The sequence below is a fragment of the Cinclus cinclus genome, chromosome 6 (genome assembly GCF_963662255.1).
Source record: "Cinclus cinclus chromosome 6, bCinCin1.1, whole genome shotgun sequence".
Taxonomy (NCBI): domain Eukaryota; kingdom Metazoa; phylum Chordata; class Aves; order Passeriformes; family Cinclidae; genus Cinclus; species Cinclus cinclus.
In genome coordinates, this window is record NC_085051.1 from 36,102,639 (window position 1) to 36,125,951 (window position 23,313).

At 36.9% G+C, this 23,313-nt stretch overlaps 1 protein-coding gene across 1 annotated transcript in view; it reads left to right on the forward strand.

Moving 5' to 3' along the window:
* The window catches only part of NUBPL (NUBP iron-sulfur cluster assembly factor, mitochondrial), a 78,649-nt gene extending 55,996 nt beyond the window's left edge, over positions 1-22,653 (forward strand). The window contains exons 8-11 of the mRNA XM_062494833.1: positions 4,239-4,324; positions 9,701-9,821; positions 13,708-13,790; positions 22,483-22,653. Of these exons, the coding sequence (XP_062350817.1) occupies positions 4,239-4,324; positions 9,701-9,821; positions 13,708-13,790; positions 22,483-22,545 (353 nt within the window). The 3' untranslated portion in view covers positions 22,546-22,653. The remainder of the gene's footprint in view (positions 1-4,238; positions 4,325-9,700; positions 9,822-13,707; positions 13,791-22,482) is intronic.
* The last annotated feature ends 660 nt before the right edge of the window (positions 22,654-23,313 follow it).

Here is a 23,313-nt window from a genome sequence, read left to right on the forward strand (position 1 = left end):
TGGCCATTTATGGCTGGAAGACATCACCTAAAAGTTGGAATTTAATGCAGTGGAAAAGGTAGCAAAAACTACAAGAAGTGAATGAGTGGTGTGGTCAGATCAGGCCATCTACAGCTGTACTGAGGCCTGAGTGTGGTTCCTTGCTGAGAGTGTTCAGTGCCTGTCAGTCAGCAGATATAATTATTATATGTCTTTACTCTCCAGAACTCTGTCAGTTATGCTTCACAGCTTTTGAGGTGGCACTGTTTGCTAATAGTCTGATATAAGACATGGTTTAATACTTGTGTGTGGTGGGGTCCTTAATCATCTGTCTTGGATGAGAGACACACACCTGGATTCTGAAATCTGTCTGTGAAAACAGTGGAGAGGAAAAAGAATATATTAGGGGCATCCCTTTCATCTTAAGGTAGACCTTCTATATTGCTGCTGCTCAGCTGCTTTTTAGACCTCTGTGTTTTTTGCTTGGGGACAAATGGACCGTAGCTAAGGTTTGGTGAGATTTCACCTTATGCTTTGTAGTTCCAAGCATCTAACGCAAGTCTGAATGATGCAGTGAATATAGGTGATATTTTCTATACATGGAAGTTACAGGCTGTTTCAGTGCTTGCAATTTCCTGAGTACAAGTCCACCAGAAGGATACCAATGTGCTGTGTAGGCACATTTTTCTTTTACTGAGGATTAAAGGACCTGGGGTTGAAATAGAAAGGCAAACATCAGTGTTACAGGGTATTGTTAGTTCTGTCTCTCTATATAATGTATTCTAAGGGTTAAAAATACAGTTAATATAGTTTTTACTAATGTAATCTCACCTGGAGTGCTGAGTCCAGTCCTGGATCCCTCAATAGCAAAAGAGTAATGGAGCTCCTGTAGTTGGACTGGCAAAGAGCAAAGAAGAATAGGGGATGGCAGCATGACACTTATGAGGGTCTGGCAGCTGTTTAGCTTGGAGAAGAGAAAACTGAGAGGGGATCTTATCAATGTATATAGGTATCTGAAGGGAGGATGTCAAGAGGGATCTGGGCTCTTCTTGTGGTACTGAGCAGTAGGAAGAGAGGTAGTGGTCAGTAACTATTGTGCAGGAAATTCCACCTGCACATAAGTAGGAACTTCTTTAATGTACAGGTGATAAAACACTGGAACAGGCTGCCCGGTGAGGTTGTGGAGTCTCCATCACTGAAGATACTCAAAAGTCATCTGGACAGAATCCTTAGTAACGTACTGTAAAGGACCCTGCTTGAGCAGGGAGATTGGACTGGGTGACTTGCAGTGGTTCCCTCCAACGTGACCCATTCACACATTCTGCATGATTCGGTGAACATGCATCAGCTTTTTGTCAAAGGTAATATAATGAAAAATATTAAAAAAAAATGGAATGCATGAGTAAGTAGATGAGTCAGTTAAACATAAATGTGCCCTACTTAGATATCCTTAGTATGCTCAAGGCAAGAAACTATTTTTCTGCACACAACTGCAAACACAGAATTTTTAGTCTGTTTCAATGTGTGATGTGATAGCTTTATAGTTTCTGCAGCTTCTCCGTTCAATTTGTCAGTCTCAATTTGTCTCATTCAGACACTTGTGTAAACATTGCACGTATTGCTTCAAGAGACATACTGTGTGCATGAATTCCATCATATTTTATTACTTTATTGATGAAAATAACTCTTTACTGTTTGATATTCCTATTAACTGTGTAGAGTGAAGATAGCAAGGACAATGTAGGCTGCGTTTTTTCTTGCTTATCATTTGAATAATTTTCTGAATTAAATATATGCAAACTTATTCAGGGAGGGGAACACCATGAAAAGTCTCTTTTGCCATATTTGTTTGCTAGAAAGGGAAATAGTGCTGCAAATAATTTAGAATCTGGAACTTCAGGTTGGGTTTGTTAGACTAGCAGAGAGAAGATCCTTGTTTTGTAAGGTGTTGGTTTAAGTCAGTACGAGCTGGCTCTGAATAAATTTTGCCTGTAACTAGTTCAGAGTAAAAAGGAAAATAGGGGAGAAACAACTATTACACCCTCAACAACAGCTTCTTTAGCATGCTGGCTTTCATTCTATGGAAGAAGACATGGAAATTGTCCACAAGCATAATTTTGACTAATTTATTTCAGGAACCAGAGGTTTTTTATACAGACAGTTGGTACTTATGGCAGGTCAAACTCTGTAATGTGCCATTCGGTCTTTTTGGCATTTTGTGCTTCTTGCTCTTTGGATGAGAATTTGTTAGTAAAAAGTATCTCTCTGTTAAGCTGCTTGGGGTTCTAGTGGGTGTCTTTGATGTGCATAGTCTGTCCTTCATGCCATGCCAGTTATTAAATTCTTAAAACAAGTAATAATGAATCAGAAAATGTAGGCTTCAGTCTTGTTGACTGCTTATCAGGTTCTATGTGAAGATCCAGGGAATGCTGAGCTAGCATCTTCAGAGAAGGGTGTGGATAAAGGTGTGTATACACACAAGGCACATATTTCCAATTTTGCTTTGAAAGGAAGTAGTAGTGAGCATTTTTTTCAAGTATTGAAAGATTTTTGTTTTACAAATATGCAAAAATCTCAAGGACTTTAAGTCTAAGTTATGTACTTGTGGCCTGTGCTTTTAGGGAAGGGTGCATTCATTTTGTAGAATTGACCCTACATACATTTCAGTGCTACTTGTAAAGTAACCCTGTGTGTGGTGAAATGAGAAGCTAAGATGATTTCAGTGTAACTGAAAGGCTTAGACATTATTCTTTGTGATGCCATTGGAGACAGGTTGGTTTGTGAATACCAGCAAATTATTTGGCTGCCAGAGTTTTAGCAAATAGGGAAATTACATTTGCTTGGTACATTACATGTGCCGTTCAGTTTTTGGACTTGTGTATAATACTGTGCAAGGCACAGATTGGCAGCTTTTCAGGAGTGAGGTGCCAGATTGTATTTTTCTTTCACAAATTAGAGGTTAAGAATGCTGGCTGAAAACATTCAAGCATGCTGTCAGGCAGCGTTTGGAAACGGCTGGCTGTCAGCAGGCAAGATCCCACCCGGCAGGAGGAGGATGCTGAAAGGGGCAGGGCTCCCTGTCCCAGAGCTGCCAGAGCCAGGAATGCTCTCAGAGTGCCAGGGCTTCTGGTGCTCTGGTCCCTGCCAGTGATGCCAGGGTTGCATGCATCTGGAAATCTACAGGATTGCGAACTGCAGGCCCAAGGAAGCTATCCCAGGCATCTAGAATTCTCTGTTGTGATTGCTATTAGTGTGAAGTTTGACATAAATTTCTTGTGCATGGTTGGCTCAATGTGACTGTACAGAAATATTTTTGTAACAGAGACTTTTTGACACTAGATGGTCAATGTGAAACCAAAGCTAGTCAATTGACCACTAATGCTCATTTGTACATTACATTTTTATAAAATAGGGAACAGTTTATAAAGCGTGAACAGTTTTTTGTTGCAAGTTTTGAGGAAATAACATTTTAAACCCTTGAGCATTTGGAAAAAGATGCTCTTTGTGAAGTGATGTGGAATATTCTGATGCCTGTATTGGTTTTTCATGCTGTATTAATCAAGAAGAAATAACAGAATGGGATAGTAACCTGTAGGCTTACTTTACTTTAGAATCTAACTTTGTCAAGGAGCTCTGGCTGTTTTGTATGCTTAATAACTCTCACGAGTACTAATTATCAGGTAACCTGGAGCCATGTCTGAAAAGCCAGCAACACTTTATTCAAAGCTGGTGCAAGCATGTATCAGCTGGGCTCTTCCTTTGGTGTATTTTTCATACTAATGCACTGGGGTCTAGTGTGGCATGGTTCAAGAAAGTCTAGCAGGTCTGGAAAACAACAGTCTGATTACAAGCAGCTGCCTCCTGATTTTAGAACAAGATTTATTGTTCAATTAAAAGCTTTCAAATATAACTATGGCCTGGGACTGTTATTGTGTAGATATTCCAAGAGTACCACCTCTGCAATGTCAGCATGTGGCTGGTTGGAGGACACTAGATAATTTTTCTCATTTAGAAAGTATTAATGGTTTCTACATAGAAAAAGTTATGGAGAAAGCATCTAAAACATTTTTATCACTTCATATCATATCTCAGTTATTTTGATCATTGTCTAATTAAAAAACCTGGCATAATTTGCTTCCTTAAAAGCATGTAAATGTGTGACTACTTTGAATTTAGTAGAATATACTAAATATTTAAAATATTTAGCAAAATAATTAATAATATGCATTTTAATGGGATTTCATGCTTTCTTTTCCCAGGAGCTGTGATTGTCTCCACTCCACAAGATGTGGCTTTATTGGATGCACACAAAGGAGCTGAAATGTTTAGAAAAGTCCATGTACCTGTAAGTCTCTACATGAAAAATGCCAGAAGATTTTTATTTTCCCAAAATGTAAAAAAAAAAAATTCCATATGCAGCAATAGGTGAACATTCAGAAATCACTTGAATTTAATAAATTCTTGTTAAAAGACTTAGAATCCATTTTATATCTCTATCAGGAACTTGGTTAAACAGAAAAGAGAGAATTTTCTCAGGCTGAGGCCATAATAATTAATAATTTGTTTTAAATGTTTGTTTCATCATGTGGAATGGATTAGATTGCTAAACAGAGTATTTAAGAAGTAATGCATGCCTTTCAGTTATACTGTGTGTCCTCATTACATGTCATCTTCAGCACTGTCTGTGTTGGGGCTTAAAATTTCATGAAATGTAGAAAAATCATTTATTGGTATTTTTTAAGAAGCAAACTCAAATTTTTGTGGAAATGTGTGCATATCTACTTATTTTGCCATTTGAAGGGCTCTGTAACTATCATGACAAGTAGAAGGCTGTCTAATCAATGATTTTCATGAGATTTAAAGCTTGTATTTTAGCTTACTCGTTTGAGAAATGAGAAATTTAAGAGCATCCACAATTAGGATAAAATGCTAAACAGGCTAATATCCTTGACTCAGTATTTTCTCAGGGTGTTACAAGTTGCTAAGTAACTGAATGTAATTAAAATATGTTTATGTAGAGTTTAAAGACTTTGAAATAGGCAGTCAATGAAAGAAAAGAATATGATTTGAAATGCTTCCTTATCATAAACTTTAAGGAAAAAAATATATTTTCTTGCTTACCTGTGTGAAGGTCACTTTTGCTCTTTCTTAAGAAAGGAAGTTTCTTTCACAGCTAGTGTTCTCCTAATTAAAAAAAACCCAACAGAAAGTTGAAGTGAATGCTTTCCCTTTTTTTTAATTCACAGGATGGCTTAACAAAAGAAACACTTTCATGACTTCCTTATTACTAACTATTCTTTTAAGCATATTTGCATCAAAATGGAAGTATTTTAACATTTATAATTTACTGCCAGAAGGAAAACAAGAAGAATAACGTAAAGCACATTTGGTTTTGAATTTGTTTGGGTTTGCTCAAATGATGTAAAATTATTTTCTTCAATTTAAATTGTGTTCAAGTTAGTACTTCACTGAATTTTCCTCTTGTTTTAATGACAGCTTACCAAAGGACATTGTTTTGTTCAATGTCCTTTGAAGAGAATGGCCTCCAAGAAAATCGTGCATTCTAGGATGGACTTGGCTAATACTGATTTGACTAGTGGAAGATATTAAGTATGATATGTTTGGGTTCATTGGAATTATCTGATCTTGTCAAGTCAAGTGGAAAGTCACAATAAAGCTGTTACACGACATGTAGTTTGAATGCGCTTGAACCAGTTATCAGGCCTTACCTTTTTCATTATGCTGCTTTATTTTATTCTACCCTGTATGTACAGGTGTACAAATGTGTCACTTACTTGAGCTTTAAAGCAGCTTCTGCCTATGTACAACAGTTTTAACTGAAGATGAGGATCTAAAGGAAGTGAAATGACAGAATTTTTCATGGCCGACTTTACACCTGAGGTTTATGTCAGAGGTGGAATCTGCAGGCCTGTGCTAAAATTGCATATCCTGATTATGTAATAAACTGATCTTTAAATTTCTGATCTCTGCAATCCTTAATCTTTCAGAAAGTGCTTGCAAAGAGCTGACTTTTCAAAGAAGCAGATTCTGTAGGCTGTTGAACTCTGATTATGCTTTGTTATATTTAATGAACTGTGGTCTCTCCTATGTACATACAAGCCTATATATACCACCTTCTTCTCACCCCCAGTGTTATTAGTGTCAGAGATTCAGATGACACATGTAGAATTACCACAGTAAATTGTTAATGTTTGTCCTTTATTGAAATTGAAGTAGAATGGCTGAAGGAGCTAAGGAAAATCCATCAAGGAGAGTCAGCATTAAAACCAGGATTACAAGACAAAATTCATATCTTCAGTCTTAGGACATAGTAATTACAAAAGAAGTGACATCTCTTGTGCAGTGGAGCACACCTACACTTGGAGTGAAGAGGGAATTCGTGTTGCTGACTTCTATCACAAGTATCAAGATTCTTGTCTGTTATGCGAGTTTGGCCAAAGTTTTCTTGCTTTCCCAAGAGTGACTCAAAGTGAATAATTTTGAGTATTTAGGGAAAAAATCTGCCTATTTCCACCTGCTGAGGCTGAGTTCAGTTTATTATTGTTTATCTTATCAATTATATACCTGAAAGAAAAGATAGGGTTTTTGTTAAATCTGCAACTTTTCTAGAAGTTCACTTGAATTGGAGGGTTGTGCTGTGGATTTTGCAGGTTTCAAAAAAACTGCTTAAACTCAGCTGTGTATTTTCTTCTGAGTTGTACTAAAATGGCTTATTTGGCTATATTCTTACTGGTATTTCTGAAGCATCCAGAGTAACCAGCCACGATTATGGCTTCATGTTGGGAGCAGATACTAGAGGCAGAAATTGCTCATTATAAAATGAAAGGTAGGAAGACAGAAATATTGTGCATGTTTACTTGAAGCACTGACTGACACAGGAAGCTGATGGCAGAGGAGCTGTAAACAGTCCCCATCAGACTGAAGTCAGCCCTCAGCACCATCCATCCTTAAGTACAGTGAATCACTGAAATGGGTTTCTCAGGAATTGTCTCCTAGTGTAAATACAGAGAGCTTTCATGTCATCAGTGTATTTTCTTTAACTTAGAAGGTTGTATGTTTGGATTTAAGCGTGATTTATTGTGTAACTAAAAGGTTAGCTGAGCACAAGAAATATGTAAACATTCAGAAACTGCGTGCAGATAACTCGCAGTGAAAGGGTTCTTTCTTCATTTCCTGTTATTTCTTGCAAGATGCCTCTTCGCCATTTGAAATAACAATTAGACTAAAGGGAATGCAGCTCCATGCTGCTACCATAGGTTAGCTCCTGTACTGTGGTGCATATGAGTTTTCATGTCATTCCTGAGCCAAGTTTTCCAAGCTCACCAAGGAACAAGAGTAGAATTCACACACACTTATGGAGTAGTTTGTGTAGATAGCAACAGCTGCTTTGAAGCTATTACAAGTCTATTATTTGAGCAGAGAAATGAGGGTTATTACTGACTTCATTAGCAAGACCTATTACTTTGTAGATTTAAAAGCTTTGAAGGTTGTAAGGAGCTCCCTTCTGTAAATATATGTGTTGAAATATGCATGGTAAAAATGCACTTGAGGAGTAAAGTTGTGTGTTTGCAAATATTCTATATTATACTTAGTATTTTTAAGTGACATTTTCATATTCCAGAAGAATAAATGATATATTATTAAATATGCACTATTTATTGGCTAACAAACAGGACCAACACTGAAAAAATTAAAATTATCATGTAATGTTGAAATGTCATTTGCTTTTAGTAAGGTTTGTTTAAATGGAAACAAAAATGTACGCTGTATAAGGCCTCTAGAACTGGTCTAGCATTGGAGATACATTTGCTTTTGTACTGGCTGAACGGCTTGCTAGATAATAGGTTACTAAAGTATGAACAAAAAAGCTGTAATAATGCTTAACTATTCACAAAAAAAGTAGGCTACATAAATGTTTCTTTGATAAATTTGCTGAATCATAAATGTTGTACGAGTACTTTGAAGAGAACAGAAAGTTCAAACCCCAAGATACCTGAAAATGAATTAATTAAAGTGTAAATTTCAAATTACTTTTATTTTTCCCATGCACTATCAAAAATGGCCTCCCTATATCCTCGTGGAAATAATATTTTTCTTTTGTCAAAAATACTTCTTTTAATGTTCTTCAGTTTACCAACAGAGTGAAAACTGCATGACTTAACTTTAGGGGACAGCAGGATGAATGCCTGCTTAGAAGTCATCCATGGAAGGCTGTGGCTATACAGGTCCCTTTTTACTGTCCCTGCACCTTGTAGCCTTGGACATGCAGTATTTCATGTCTCTACTAATTTAAGAACTGGACGATAAAATTACCTGTAATAATGTGTCAGTTATTCCTCTTGCTTCTCTGACAGTCCATGGGAGAGAGTAGAAAGGGGGGAAAGTCTGAGGTGTTAAAATGGAAGTAGGTAAAATTTTTTAAACATTATTATTTCTTGAAAATGTTCCTTGCTTTAAACCATCTGAGAGTTTTACGTATGTCAGGGAAGATGTAGCAAATATGGTGGTATAGAAAAAACAGGTGACCATCTTTTGATAAATTTCAGCTTAGAACTAAGGAAACTTTTATTATGATACTGTAAATAACATACTTTTTTATTTTAAGTTCAGTGCCAGAAGTTGTACATTCACTTTTAATTAAATGTATTTGTTGGCCACATTGAACGCTACTGTTTCCTCCTAGATATCCTTCATTAGCATAATGGATATGTTTCTTCTCTAGTACCTGGAGACCACCTTGTTCAAGCACAAAACTGGAAGGTTCAGGAGAATGTAGAAGTACAAAATGCTACAAAGTAAATAACAATATAAATGGTGTATTATAAAAAAATATAGTGTATGTGACATATCTAGGTAATATATAAATCTGAAAGTGGAATATTGAACACTGAATCTCTTAAAGCAGGTGTTCTGTTCATTAGCAAGTGGATAGAAACTTCCACCCTGTAGCATTTGAACACTGTTTTCATCACTTATGGAAATTTTGCTCTGCCTCAATGAAGAGTTTTGCTTACTATGTGAATAAAATGAGATCATTAGCATTATTTCACATTGTGAAAGAAGATTTTTGTGTGAATGACTTGGCAAATTTTTATTTGACGTATTTTGTAAGGATGATGTTGAAAACCTGCCATCAACAGAAAGGTACCTAGGATGTGTGCGTTAGATTTTTATGCTGTGATCTTTAAAATGTGTTTCTCCTTTTCAGAAGAATAACAAATCTAGTTCTTTTTGAAAACATTTCCATGCAGGATAACTTATAAAAATACCTTAAAAGCATGTCTGATTGTGTAATTTCTTGTAATGGTAGGTTTTTATTTTGTCTTTCCTGAAACTGCAAAGTACAAAACTGTAAAACACACATGAGAATGCACACATGAGTATTCAGAATCTGAAAATTAAATACTGGCAGGGAGAGTTCTTGGCAAGTTAGGTTTGTGCAAGAAGTACTTTTTATTGTAAATAAGGCTCTTAGTCTTCAAGAGGTATAAATGTGAAAAAATTGAAATACTGCACAGATAATAGTGCCACTGAGATGGCTAATGAGAGCTGATAATTATATTAATGAGTCCGATTCCTATTTTTAAATAACCACTCTGTGTTGGTTCTTAATAGAAAATCTATTCTGTATTATCAGAGATGAATAATAGAAATGCCAGTGCTTGGTTTGAACGTCCTTTCCTTTACTTCACTTTGACAGGTTTTAGGACTGATTCAAAATATGAGTGTTTTCCAATGTCCCAAATGTAAGCATGAGACACATATTTTTGGAGCTGATGGTGTAAGAGATCTGGCAAAAACCCTTGGATTGGATATTTTGGGTAAGAATATGGAAATGGTTTTAGTTTTGAAGAAAAATTTAATGGTGTGCATGAAGCGTTAACTGAACTATGAAACTGCATAATCCTAGATTACTTTGTATTCAGACTGTTTTCAGATATAATGGAACGAATAAGTAGTATGCTCTGTTCCTTGTCAGTCTTGTAATGGTAATGTTGACTGCATATGAAAATTCTTGAATTGCGTCTTAAATCTTTGTATTTACAAACAGTCCAGAACATGAATTGTTTTGACATCAGTGAGCTATATTACCTGAAATTCATTATGTGGTTGACTATACTTGAGTTTTTACAAATAACCGAGAATTCTGTTTAGTCTTAGGACAGACCTAAACTCTGTCCAATAGTATCAATAAATATTTTCTCATTTATTTTGTTTAAATGAAATGAGTTGTTACGTATTGACTTAGTGGAGGCCTTCTAGCAAGAAGCCTTCTGGTACCTAAACAGGTCTTAAAAGAAAGCTGGAGGCTTTTTACAGAAGCAGGCAATGATAGGGTGGTGAAGAATTACTTCAAACTGAAGGAGTGTAGATTTAGATTAGGAATAAATTCTTTACTGTGAGGGACTGGCACAGGTTCTCCAGAGTTATGGGTGCTTCATTCCCGAAAATGTTCAAGGGCAGGTTGGATGGGGCTCTGAGCCACCTGCTCTACTTCAAGGTGTTCCTGTCCATGGAAGGGGGGGTTGGAACGAGATTAATTTTAAAGTCCCTTCCGACTTAAACCCATTTTATGATTAGCTATGATTAAGCTATCTGTCATGCCTGTAGGCTAAAATATACATGGATCTTTAAAATATACATTACTGATTTAAAAAGGCATGGTTCAACCTGCGCTGTAAGTAAAGAATATAACACAGTGTAATTAAGTTGGTAAATGGGGTAATTGCATGTGCTAATGATGTGTTTCCATGTATTACTCTAATTATCTCAATGATTTTCTGTAGCTAATTCATTAAAAAGAACCAGGAAGCTCACTTAGAAGGATCAACACAGAAACATCAAGGTCTGACATAGACTTAAGATAGCAAGGCAACACATAATTAAAAACATGCTTTTGGGCTGTCTTTTAGTTTTCTGAATATATAATGAGTTGTGATGAGAGCCCAAGGGTACTTCTACAGCCCTGGGTTACGCAGATAGTTATGTAAATGCTCTGCAAACAGTTGAATCAAACATACATTTAGATACAAAGGCACAGATGATGTACCATGGCATTGGTCCCATAGGTGGTTTTTGTTATTTCCTAAGAGTGCAGAACTGATTGTGATTGGATTTAATTAACAGTGATGTGAGAGATGTACAGATTTATCAGGGGATAGATGAGATGTGCAGAATGAAGTTTAACTTCAAACTGTCAATGCAAAACAAGACTAAGATTAAGAGTAATGCCCCAAGGTTTAAATTTAGAAATACAGTACTTGATCTGATTACTATGGTCCTCCTTCCAGGGATGACCATTACATAATAATACCACATGGTATTGTAAGAATTGCTGCTTACAGATTTTACATTAATTCATCCCAAATACAAGTTTTATCTCAGTATTACTTGAATTCTGCCCCAAAATCTTGAGAACATATTTTTACATATATATCTGTAACGTGCATGTATTTAAAATTGGTAATTCTAAATTTATTTTACTTGTATTTTCTGACATCTATGGCTGTTCTGTTTGTTTAGATAAGCACCTAGTCCTCCTTGGAAACCCAACAAGATGTTTATCACCCAACATCTGACAAATTCCAAAAGTTAGCAATGTGTAGGAATTGAAAAGTATCATCCTTCCACTTGCTCAGAGTTGGCTCTATTTAGTATTATTGAATACCTTATTTTTATTTATGAAAGAAGACAATTACCAGGTGACTTTCAAGTGTAGTCGATTATTTCATAAACTTCTGATTGTCTTGTATTTTCACCATTCTCTAAATGAAAATATGACAAGGCTGATTTTTCTCTCCCTATCTTGGAAATCTTTTTCCCAAAGTGTGAGGGCTGTTACCTTGACCTGAAAGCTATGCCATTGGTATACGTGATACTGAAATGATAATTTCTGTGTTTTCCATCCTGACCTTTGCAATTCCTGACGTATTAACATTATCTGGTTCCTGACCATCAGCTGTGACTGCCAGATTTTTAAAATTCTTTGGTTTTTCTTCCTACAATAAATTTATTCTCTTTATTTGCAGTCAGCAGTAGTTGTCAATATTAGAAAAACTTATAATGACAAGTTCCCATCACACTGGGTAGTGAAGAATAGTGCAGAAGTTTTACCTTCCTCAAACCCTTATCACCCAAACAGTTATGCGGATGTTTTTGATGTCTTCTGCTTAAATATTAGATTTTTGATTTTTAAAATTATAATGCCTTTTTCTTTGTCTTCTGACTGCAGTTCTGTTCTTTCAAGTCCTGTATGCTCCTGTAGTACCAGCACATGTTTTTAAGTCTGAGGAGGAAAAGAGGGAGGCTGCTATTTTGTAATTATTGGAGATTGTTATTAAGCCGATAGTGAAGAAGAATTTTTCCATTAACAAAACATCCATAGGAAAAAAGAGATGACTCTCTACATAAAGTAAGAGTAGGAAGTGAATGTCATGGATTTACAATGTTGCTGTTAATCAATTAAGAATGTTTATGGTTAGAAAACATTCAGAGGAATCCCTGAATTTTTTTAAAATGAATATATGAACAGATTATACCTAAATTTATTCATAACTGAAATAAATAACAAAAAAATAAATTTGAAGGAAATTGACTGCAGTTATCCTAAATAATTGTAGGGTTCTTCAAAGATTCAGCATGCTAATCATGGAGCCACAGCTTTTGTGTTTGCTATTTGCTTGTTTTATGTTTGTATTCCTACTTGCTTTGGGTTTTGGTTTTTTAATTTCTTAAACTTTGTCAATTTTCATACAGTTTGTTTTTAACTGTTTCTTTTTCTGAATACAATGAATCTCAGTAATTTGCACTGGCCTTGGTTTTAGTTAAATCAGGTCGCTAAAATGTATGAATTAAACTTGTATGGTTTCTGATATGTCAGGATTGAACTAAGGCTGTTCTGTCTTCATCTATCCATAATGTAAAATTTAGCTGTGTCTTCCAGTAAAAGAAAGTTGATTTTCAGTTCACTTCAAAATTATTTATGTAGCAGTGAACTAAACATAGGACTCTCAAAGTTTTCTGTAGTGGTGAAATCTGTGTTTCAGAAAGTATGTCTCAGAATGGAATAGGGCTGCTAATTGATTCTCCTTTAGAATGTTCCTTTCCTCTCTGACAGTTCCCTGCTCATTATAAAAGCAGAATATAAAGAAGATTTCTTTTGGAAAGAAGAATGAACTGAATAGTTGTCCACCTTTGAATTAGATCCAAGGCCTAATAAGGACAATAACAAATGCTATTATTTGGAAATTAAGTATTCAAAGAAGTCTTTGAACAGTGATTAAAATCTCAAAACAGCACTGAAAAGAATTTAAAATGAGGAGATACGCTGAACATAAGTTGCATGATGAACAGTTGCATAACACTCAGTCAATTTATTTCACATAAACAAAGTAATTTGTATCTCAGCCTGTATTTTTCTAGGTGTTTGAGGCAAAAAGCCCTTCCTTCTCTATTAAATGACTAAAGCATAGTCCTCTGTATTCAGAGAATCAAAAATTCAAAATATGTTTGGCATTATTTATTATGGATGTAAGAAAACTATACTGCAGCTAACTTTCATTTTAAATGCTAATTTTTGGAGATAAAGCAGTCCAAAGAGTATAATGAATGGGAATTGGGTTTCAAGTTGCTGTAGGGCTATTTTAAGGAAACATTTAAGAAATACTAGATCTTCACATATGTGTGCCTTGGTATTTTTTGATGCAGGAGATGTTCCACTGCATGTTAACATACGGGAGACGTGTGATTCAGGACAGCCTGTTGTGATCTCTCAGCCTCAAAGTGATGCTGTAAGTTTGGTGCACTGCACTTAAAACAACAGAAAGCGCTCCTCTGAAAGTGGAGAGTGCTGCTTCTCATTCTGTTTGGAAAGAAGTGTGTGTTTGAATGAAGTAAGGAAATAAAGTAAAAGAAGGTAGTATCAGTAAGGCCCTTGATTTTGGAATGCTGGTGATCTGTTCTGCTTCTGTGCGTTCGGTTTTGTTTAATTAGGCTGAATCATTCAGAATAGAGGAGATTTGATCTGGGTCCTGGCATGTTAAGAGGAGGAAGGTCAGTGTCAAGCCTCATGAGACCCTTGCAACTAATGCAGGTCCTCTAAAACTGTCAGTTAAACCTTTGGTAGTTGAGCCTGGAATCTGTCAAAGGGTCTTGTCTGCAGATGTTTGAAACAAAAGTTTGTATTGTCAATACCTGGGTTGTTTTCAGCAGGAAGTGGAGCAATTTACACGCAAGAGGAATGGATTTTTCAGTGTATTTACCATTGCATTTTATTGTCAGTGAAAAATGAGAGTTGGTGAGGTAGTGAGAGTCAAATAAGCAAATCTGTAAAGGAAAGTAATTGTACATATAGAATTTCATTAATGCTGATAGAGTAGCATTTTCCTGTCTATCTTCTTTCTCTTCTAGAGTTTGTCTGCCAGGCTGTGTGGGGCAGGTTGCTGTGCACAGTATATGGCATAATGCAGCCCCACTCTTGACTGCTGCTTAGATGTAAAGATGTATAGTAAAAAAAAATTAATGCTGATCACAGACGATAGAATCAATTCACGGTAAGGTAGACTGTTCCTATGGAACATTTGAATATCACTAGCTTTTCATGAATGCTAGGCACATGCTGAAATATGTTTTTTCCTTCCCAGGGGAAAAAAAAAAGGGAGAGGAGGAGGAGAGTATTAACATTGTTAATCCAGTGTTGTTAACATATTGAATGGGATTCTAGAAGAACAGTTGCAGTCTTAAAACTGTAATTTTGTTTTCAAAGAGAAGAGGCAGCACTCTGCTGTGTTGACTTCTAATTGAGTGCCGTATTTTTCCTTGGTTTGGGCAAGACCTGTGCTTTGGAATAATGTAGTCATCTTGAGTCCAGGTCTGTTTGAAAAGGAATCCCTATAATCCATATGGTAGTTTCTCTCTGGGCAGTTTGATCATCAATGTGAAGGTTTGAATGGATACATGGCTTTGGTCAAAGCTGAAGTAAAACAGCTGTGAAAACAAGATGGAAGGCTCACAGTATCTGAAATCTGTAATAACCAAGAGTCTGTAGCTTGCTGGAGTGTTGATCTTAGAATTCAGATCTGTATGGGATAGCATTCTGACAATAAAAAGGCAAGAAAGTTTGTTGTGTTGCCATCTGTTCCTCCTTGAACTATGTTCTTGATAACAAAAGGGTGCATTATAATCACCATTTGTGGCAATTAAGGTAAATATGCAGAGGAATAAAGATTAACAAATATGTGTGACTCCCAGGAAAACTTTTAATATTCTCTGCCATTGTCTGTGAGAGAATCATTCTCCTTGGAAATGTGTTGGTTTTTTTTTTAATGTCATTAATATCTACAGAATGAAAAAGAATTTTCCTTTATGCCAGTTTTTTTTTCTCATTTTAAAGACAGAAAAAATACCATGCTCATATTTTCAAAGACAAATTAAATTCTTAGCACATAACTGATGGTGGGAGAGGTCATATAAGGTCAGATTCTAATCTTTAATACATGACAGTTATCACCATGTTTCTCAAATAAACTGACATTGTGGCTATTCATGCATTAACAACTTTTCAGATAAGGAACAATGTCTGCTGAAGTTCTCTTCTCTTGCGGCTTAAATGTGCATTGGATTTTCATAAAAAATTCTGTGCTGATTTTGTTAGAACACACTTACAAATCAAATACGGAATCATAGACCTGAAATAATAATACCAAGCAGATTCAAGCAGTAGGGAATAGGGATGGTGATTGATTTCTTAGAAACCCAGCATTTTGTCACACCTTTTGAGCCCTGTCAAGCCTAGAATAAAATGGTTTCTAAAATATGTCAGTTAATACATTTGTGCTTACACATCTGCCATGGGGTTTATCTTGCCTTGCAGATTGTATAAAAGTATATCTCTGACTTTACACTGGAATTTCAAAATTGTCTAAATTTAAGCAAACTTGTCTAAATTTATTATTTGAGAGCTTAGATGTAGTTGGTGGGAAAAGGGTTTCCTTTTCACAAATGACAAGGAAATTACTAAGAACTAAAAAAGAAAATTACTTGTAGAATGGTGCATGTGTGAACTTAAAAAGTTCTTCCTCAGGGAAGGCACAGAATACGCAAGACTAATCTGCTTATGGAAAGTAGTGACAATATAGCTAAAGGATAGGAAGGTTTGATGAATGGAGTTCTCTTCTGGTGAAGCTTGAGGCAGTCCCCTGGGAGAAATAACAATGCTGGTAAAACGATTTTGCTCTTGGTATAACATTGTCTTACATTAGTGTTTCAGTCAGCTTAGTTGTTTAAATTGTGGGGGGGGTTTTGTGGCTTTCTCTTAATACTCTTCATTGATAAAACTTTGTGATGTAAAAATGGAATATTGCTGTACTTGCATGGTCAGCCTAATGCAGCAGCTGGGAGTGACCCAAGATCCTCTACGAGAAGCTAGTAATTCCCTGTTTCAATCAACAGTGAGGGCTTACCTTCTGGAGTGAGACCCTTCTGGAGATTAATTGAGCAATTTTCTCCTCCTTCACACTATGGAGGTGGATTAGCTGGGCAAGGCTCCATTTTTTTGCTCCCTCAGATGCAAGGGTCAATGGACAGCAAAACTGGTAAATGAAAATCAGGAATGCTGCTAAAATGATGGAATAGGTGAAAAGGTAAAATAGGGAAAACAAATGAGGAATCACTGAAACCAGGTGAAATTGATCATGCTCAGATATACTGGAACTTCCTACGGACCCTGGGAAAGGAGCCAGCAGCAAAACAGGCATTTGGATGAGACATCCTAAAGGTTGCAGAAAAGAAGACTGGAGGCACAGCAAGAGATATAAAACATGATTAATTGCAGTGGGGTTACTCTTCCACCAAAGGAGCTGCTTAAATGAACTCTCCATCACACTGGGAGAAAGATAAGTAGAGGTTCCTGGAAGCTCTTCCTTTTGTGAGTGTAAAGCCCAGAGAGTTATGGAGCAGTTGGTGGTTATCTGGTGAAGAATTCCTGCTAGAACCTTTTAGGTATATGACAGCCTGGATGGTACAGTGGATTTATCAGTATCTTGGCAGAATAGACAGGCTACCTGTGATTGCTGAGCACCAAACTCCCACCTGTCTTAAAGTCGAAGAAGCAGCTCAAACAAGTACAAAATACATTTGCTGTACCAGTGTGTCCATTCACATCTTGTATGTCCAGGTGGAGGACTTTGAGTCCAATAAATTGCACACTGATCTATAAGGGAGGACAAAAGGCCCAGTCAGGTGTAAAGCAGGGACACAAGGCATCAGCAGTCTGAAGGAACAGAGCAAAATAAATTTGGTTAATAATTCCTTTCCAATTAAATCAGAATGTTACAAACCTTGCTGTGGTGTCACCCAGACAACTCAAATTTGTATTCAGAAACACTTTTTCTGAAGAATGCTTATGAAAGGGTGGTATATAAATAGGGTAAAAACATACAGCCTTTTAAAGATTGCAAGAAGTAGTTGGAGAAAAATTGAAGTACTGGTAGCAAATAGTCATAGAATCCTGCTTTGTGGTTTAGTTGTCATGAATAATTCCATTTAATGAGTGGTCAATCCAGGGTGTGATATTTTTAAAAAGAAAAGCAAACCCTCAAGAAGGTTGCATGGTATGATTTATAATATGTCTTTATCATCAAAGCTTCCTTTGAATCATCACAGTATCATTTGGTACGTGTAGGTTCAAATCCTTCATTCAGGATGTAGATAGTACAATGCATCATCAGACCCTCATTTATGGTTCTGTCTGGTGCAGAAAATGCCGAGTGTGAGATAGTCTGTTTGAAAGATGTTGCTGTACTGCATTTGATTTGTACTATTTTACTTGCCCATGTTTTTTGGGCAGCATGTGGTTTATATGTCTGTAACAGCACCTTGGGATAGCAGTATTACACAGCTGTGGCTGCCTCCAAGAGTGGGTTGGCTGTTACAACTGCTGATATATAGGATTAATAGGAAGTTTCCTAGAAGCAATAACAATTTTAGTATATAGATTTTAGTATATCCAGCTTACTTACCCATTTACTCCATTTCATGTTATAATGTATGGATTGACTTTTACTGTCTCAGAAAGTTTGGCTTTCTGTCTTGAAACTTCATTGAAATTTGGCAAGAGTTGCTAGTACATGCAAAGAAGAATCTTATGGTAGAACTGCCCAGAGGAGGACAGAGTCTGGACCTCTTTTAGCAACCAAGAATTTCTCTGGGTGACATGAAGCTTTTATCTGAAGTAGACTCATTTAAAGCTGTGTTTGTCATCATGTTTTTAGTGCTTTCTCTGTTGATCACAGTAAAATACAGACATTGGAAGGCAGCTCTAGTTGTGCACTGAAGGCTGGAGTTGTGTCGAAGTAACAAGCAATTTCCATGGAAATTAAAGCTATTTAAAAATCTGATTGAACTGGCAAATAGAACGTGGTTGTGCAGAGAGTGCTTAGAACCAAAATAATCAATGGCTGGCTGTGCTTATTTTCATGTAGATGGTAGCTAAGACAGTATTTGTCCTTGTGATAGTCACTATTTGATTAGTTGTTCATGGTGGCTAGTTTCCTTCAGCAATTCATAAATTGTTAGCTATAAGAGATCAGTTGAGCAGATTTAAATTCCTTTTCCTTCTTTATAGGTATATTAGCATCCATAGCATTTGATATTCGAGACAGTCAGGACTTGCACAGATTCTCCTTTGGATTGCTGGGCTGGATAAAGCAGCTTAAAAGTCTTGGAGTCTTGTAAGCAAAAATAGACATTAGAGACCATGTCAGTACTGGGATTTATATACTATGGTGTATGAGGCCTACAACAGAGTGATGGGATCAGATTGTGTTTCTGAGTTGCTGGTCTGAAGTTGTTTATATGCAGTGGTTTGGGTGAAGGAAAATGTGATAACATCTCCTACGTGTTTTGACTTTGTTGATTGTAGGTTGGGTTTTGTGTTTTTGTGGCCATTGCTCCAGGTACTGGCAGGCACTGTAGTGAGCTGTTGGCAGGCTGAGATCTGCATCCCAGTGGAAAGCAAACCAGCAGGTCAGGCCAAGCCAATCCAATCCACGACAACAGGGCAGAGTCAGCCATGACCTGTACAGTCTGCAGTAATCTTAGCAATGATGCATACTTCCCTCACATGTAAGATTTTTAGGGAGAATGACTATAACTGAAAGGTTCATATTTCCCTAGGATTGCTATAGGACTTACTTAGGTGAGCTTGTAAAACATCTTCCAGTTGAGATCTACCCCACCTCTATTAGCCCATGATAATACAGATTTGTTGCAGGGTGATGAGTCTGGATGTTCTGATTATTTATGCTAAGTAGGACTTTCCACTCCATTTCCTGGTGAACTTCATTACAGGTTCTCTGTTTCTTACTCCACCACCAGTCACTTCATCATCAGCTGTACCCTTGATGTCTTAAGATCTGTGCCCTTCTGGTGCTGTACCGCGCTGCGAGAGCTGATCAGCCTCTCACGTGGCTGTTTCCCAGCTTTTTTGGTTTGTCTCTATGAACATCACCTTCCACCTCTACCTCTGCCTGTCCCAGTGCTGCTCTCAGGCCCCATCTAGGCAGTGTTCATGATAAACAAGTCTGGTGTGGTTTTAGGGCATTTTGTCTTCCTGTACACTTCTTCATCCTCATGAAGTGGGAAGAGTGATAAGTGATCTGCTCTTGTTAAATAAAAAATTGTCCATCAGCAAAAAATATGGTTTTCAGAAATTCTATAAACCATTCATTTAGAGTTTTCAAACATTAAGGGAGTAACTGAGCTGAGAAGTTTGCTTTTATACTATTAAAATAAAAAAGGTTATGGGTCATGAATAAGAGCTCATCCTTAACTCTTTCTCTGCTGGTTTTCCACCCAGAGAGGAAATAGTAAACCCTGACAGTTTTCAGTTGCAGCCCAACTTCTTTTGCTTAATAATGATGGATTAATAGCTGAACTGAGCTGCACTCTCTGTCTACGGATGCCACTTGAAAAGGTCACGAGTAGGAAAAGCTATTCAATATACTTAGTGTTGTTTTTATGGAGTGCATATTGACAGTCACCAAGATTCTGTTTAGACCTTCCAGGTATGTTGATTGCTAGGTCCTCACTCATAATTAAATTATTTATTCAAAGACAGGAATCTAGGGCTCAAAAAGGTTGATTTTTTGCCAAAGCCAGGTGACTGGTGGAGTTCTGTTCGGACACTTACTGCTCTGTTCATCAGGCCAAGTGGTGATCCAGGAAAACAAAAAGCCCAAAGCTCAGCAGGCAAGACCTGTTGCTGAGAACCCTGTCTGGGTAATGCTGGCATGCTGAATGTTGGACCAGGAACCTCGTTTTGCAAAGTGCTGATCAGCTGCTTGGCAAATGAGGGTCGGTGTACACTGGGGAGTGTTGTTCAGACACTCATTAATAGCATTTTGTGGGAAAAGTATCTTTAAGTTTTTTGGGCTCTTGACATAAGGTAACATTTATACAAGAAGTTGAGTCTGTTTAGGGTGAATTTATAATCCTGTGTACAATTTGGTCAACTCTGGAGCAGTCAAACAGCCTGGGCAGTCTTTAGAAAGGGCCAGGTTTTGTATGCAGGTTGTTAATTGACTCATTAAAATGCATGAATTGATCTGTGTAAAGTGGGAGCTGCCTGTGGGACTGTTCCAAATAGTTTGAAATTCCCACCTGGAGCGTTCCTGCACCAATTAGTCAAATACTTAACTGCAAAGGCAGCCTAACTTCAGTCAGTCTCCTTACTTCAAGTGAGTATTATCTTGTCTAGGCCACTGGTTAGTTGGGAGGTAGCTGGACCACCCAGGCCAGTAAGAGTTTGGTTAGGTGAGTGTAGCACACAGGCTGTTACCCAACTGCACTGCAACTGCAGCTATAGAAGTTTGAAATTCAAGATTGTGAATTAACTTCTAAATTCCTTCTATCATTCTTGCCACAAAGTCATGTATGTGAGAGAAAACAATTCTGTCTTGCTGTCTGCATTCCTTACAAACTCAGAAAATTTTATGGCTTTAGTTTTAAGGGGGTGTGGCACTGAGACTATGAGGTATAAAGGGTGGGAATGCCAGAAAAGAAAACCCTACAAGCCAGGAGCAATCCCCTAAAAAATGAGGAAATGTGGGCAGTGCATGGCCCTGAAAAAGGCTGACAACTTGTTCAGAGCAGTGACAGTGGGTGCTAGTGGCCCTGGTGTGACATACAGACCTTTTCTTCCTGTTCCCCAAGCTCTGGCATCTGGCATGTGTGTGTTTGCTGTTTTAAGGGCTCATCAGGGATACAAGGATTAATTCATCCTGCAGGAGACTGGAGAAAACAGTGTGGTAGAGATTATTGTGGAGATTTGTTCGAGGAAAGCAGGAAAGGTTGTCAGTGTGGTCTCTGTATGCAGACTTACTGGAGAAGATGGAGTAGGTTGGTCATGATGGAACAGAGTAGGAGCAGAGAGCAAGCTCAGCTAGGGGACTTTGCTGTGTGCTAGACAGACACAGAATGTGATGCACCAGCTGGAAACTGAACTATGACAAATTCAAATTATAGGTAAGGTGTACATTTTTAACAATGGAAGTAATCAACCTCTGGAACAGTGTACAGTGTGTGTATATATGTGCACACAAAAGCACTATTTTAATTAAATATTCTTACATCACTCTTTGAGATTTTAAAAAGTTGTTCTCTTTTGACTACAAGTTATTCAGCTTGGTACAGGAATAATTAGGTTTAATTTTGGGATTTTTTATGTGTTGGACTCTATACAGTGTTTTTATATAGGTCCCATGACATTAGATGTGTTTATAATTGATGGTGGACTGATCATGGTCCTAGCTGTGTCATAGTTTTTAGAGATGTTAACATAATTGTGCTTGCTTGGGTTGCTCTCTGTAGTCCTGCAGTTCTGTGCTATTGTGCCCTCCAGCTCAAAGTGTCTCACCAGATGACACAGGCTGGTGTGAAAGAGAGCTTTAACTATATGGATTCTAGTGTTGCAGAATTAGTTCTTTGCAATACCTACTTCAGTCTTTTGGAAAGGTGTCTTTTTTAGTAAAATACTTTAAATGTCTGAATAGGAAATTTCCTAGTGATAGTCTAGTCGCTAATAAATTAATTGTCTCAAATTTTTTTTTTTTTAATGCAGTTGTTTTCTCTGATTCTCTGTCTTGTGCACGGTTCATCCTGGTTGTCAGGATGAGGGAAGTTTATAATTAATAGTACCTCCGGGACTAAAGAGTCTATCTCTTCCTCATCACTTCTCTTCCAGAAGGCTATTGACTCTGCTTGTTAAATTGTTCAGTTAAACTCTCCCACCAATATTTTTATATAATGCTTGTGCTGATTCTGTGCATTAATGCATTGTTTTCCTGAGCACAGGCTAAATTTAACCCATTTATTTAAACATCTTTGATTTTCTCTTTGTGTGTAAAAGAATGAATACCTGATTGGTTGTGAAATATTCCTTTTTATAGAAAATTGAGTGCTTAATATATGTTTCTGTTTTTGCAGGCTAAAGCCTATCTAAAGATAGCTATGGAAATATTAAGAAGACTGCCAGTACCTCCTGCTTGAAGCATTTACCACTGAAACTTAGCAAAAATGTGATCTTTGATGCAGCCAATGCAGAAGAGTCCTGCTACCTAATTACATGGAAGCCATATGTTAATTCTAAGAACTTCTTTAGGAATTAATTTACCAGAGGTTAAATTAGGATTGTGATAATTACTGTTTTTCACATCGTTTGGCCACGTCCAAAAGGATTCACGTGTGATGATAGATAGTGTTTCTAACTGCTGAATTGTAACATCATCAAGCAAGAAGGGGTGAAGTTTATTTTTTATGTGTGCCCTGTTTTAAAGACAAGAATGAAAAACAGCCTCTCCATGCAAGGAGAATAATAAGAGGTATGCCAAGACATAAATCCGCTTTAAAAATGAAATTTTCAATACTCTAATTTCCTTCAGTTTTTGTTCAGCTTTTTACATGGTTAGCTATCAAACTGACCTTAAATTCTGCAAGATTTTAAGAAGCAAAATCAGTTCTGTAACTGCTGTACTTTGTGTGTTCATCTTTAAAGAAAATTTTAAAATTCCACATATACTCTGAAGAGTTCTTGTGATGGATGATGAGCAAATTCATTCATTATCGGATAAAGTTCTATCATGAGGCAATTCACTGTTTAGTGGAGAATGGATTATGTGACCCTGCGGCTTGTTTCTCGACTGTTTTACATTATAATGAACCCAGACAGAAGACAAGGTAACAGAGGTCTTCACTGAAAACTGGATATTTTTCCTGAACTCAGTTTGCCAGGGAATGCAAATGATCAAAATAAATTAA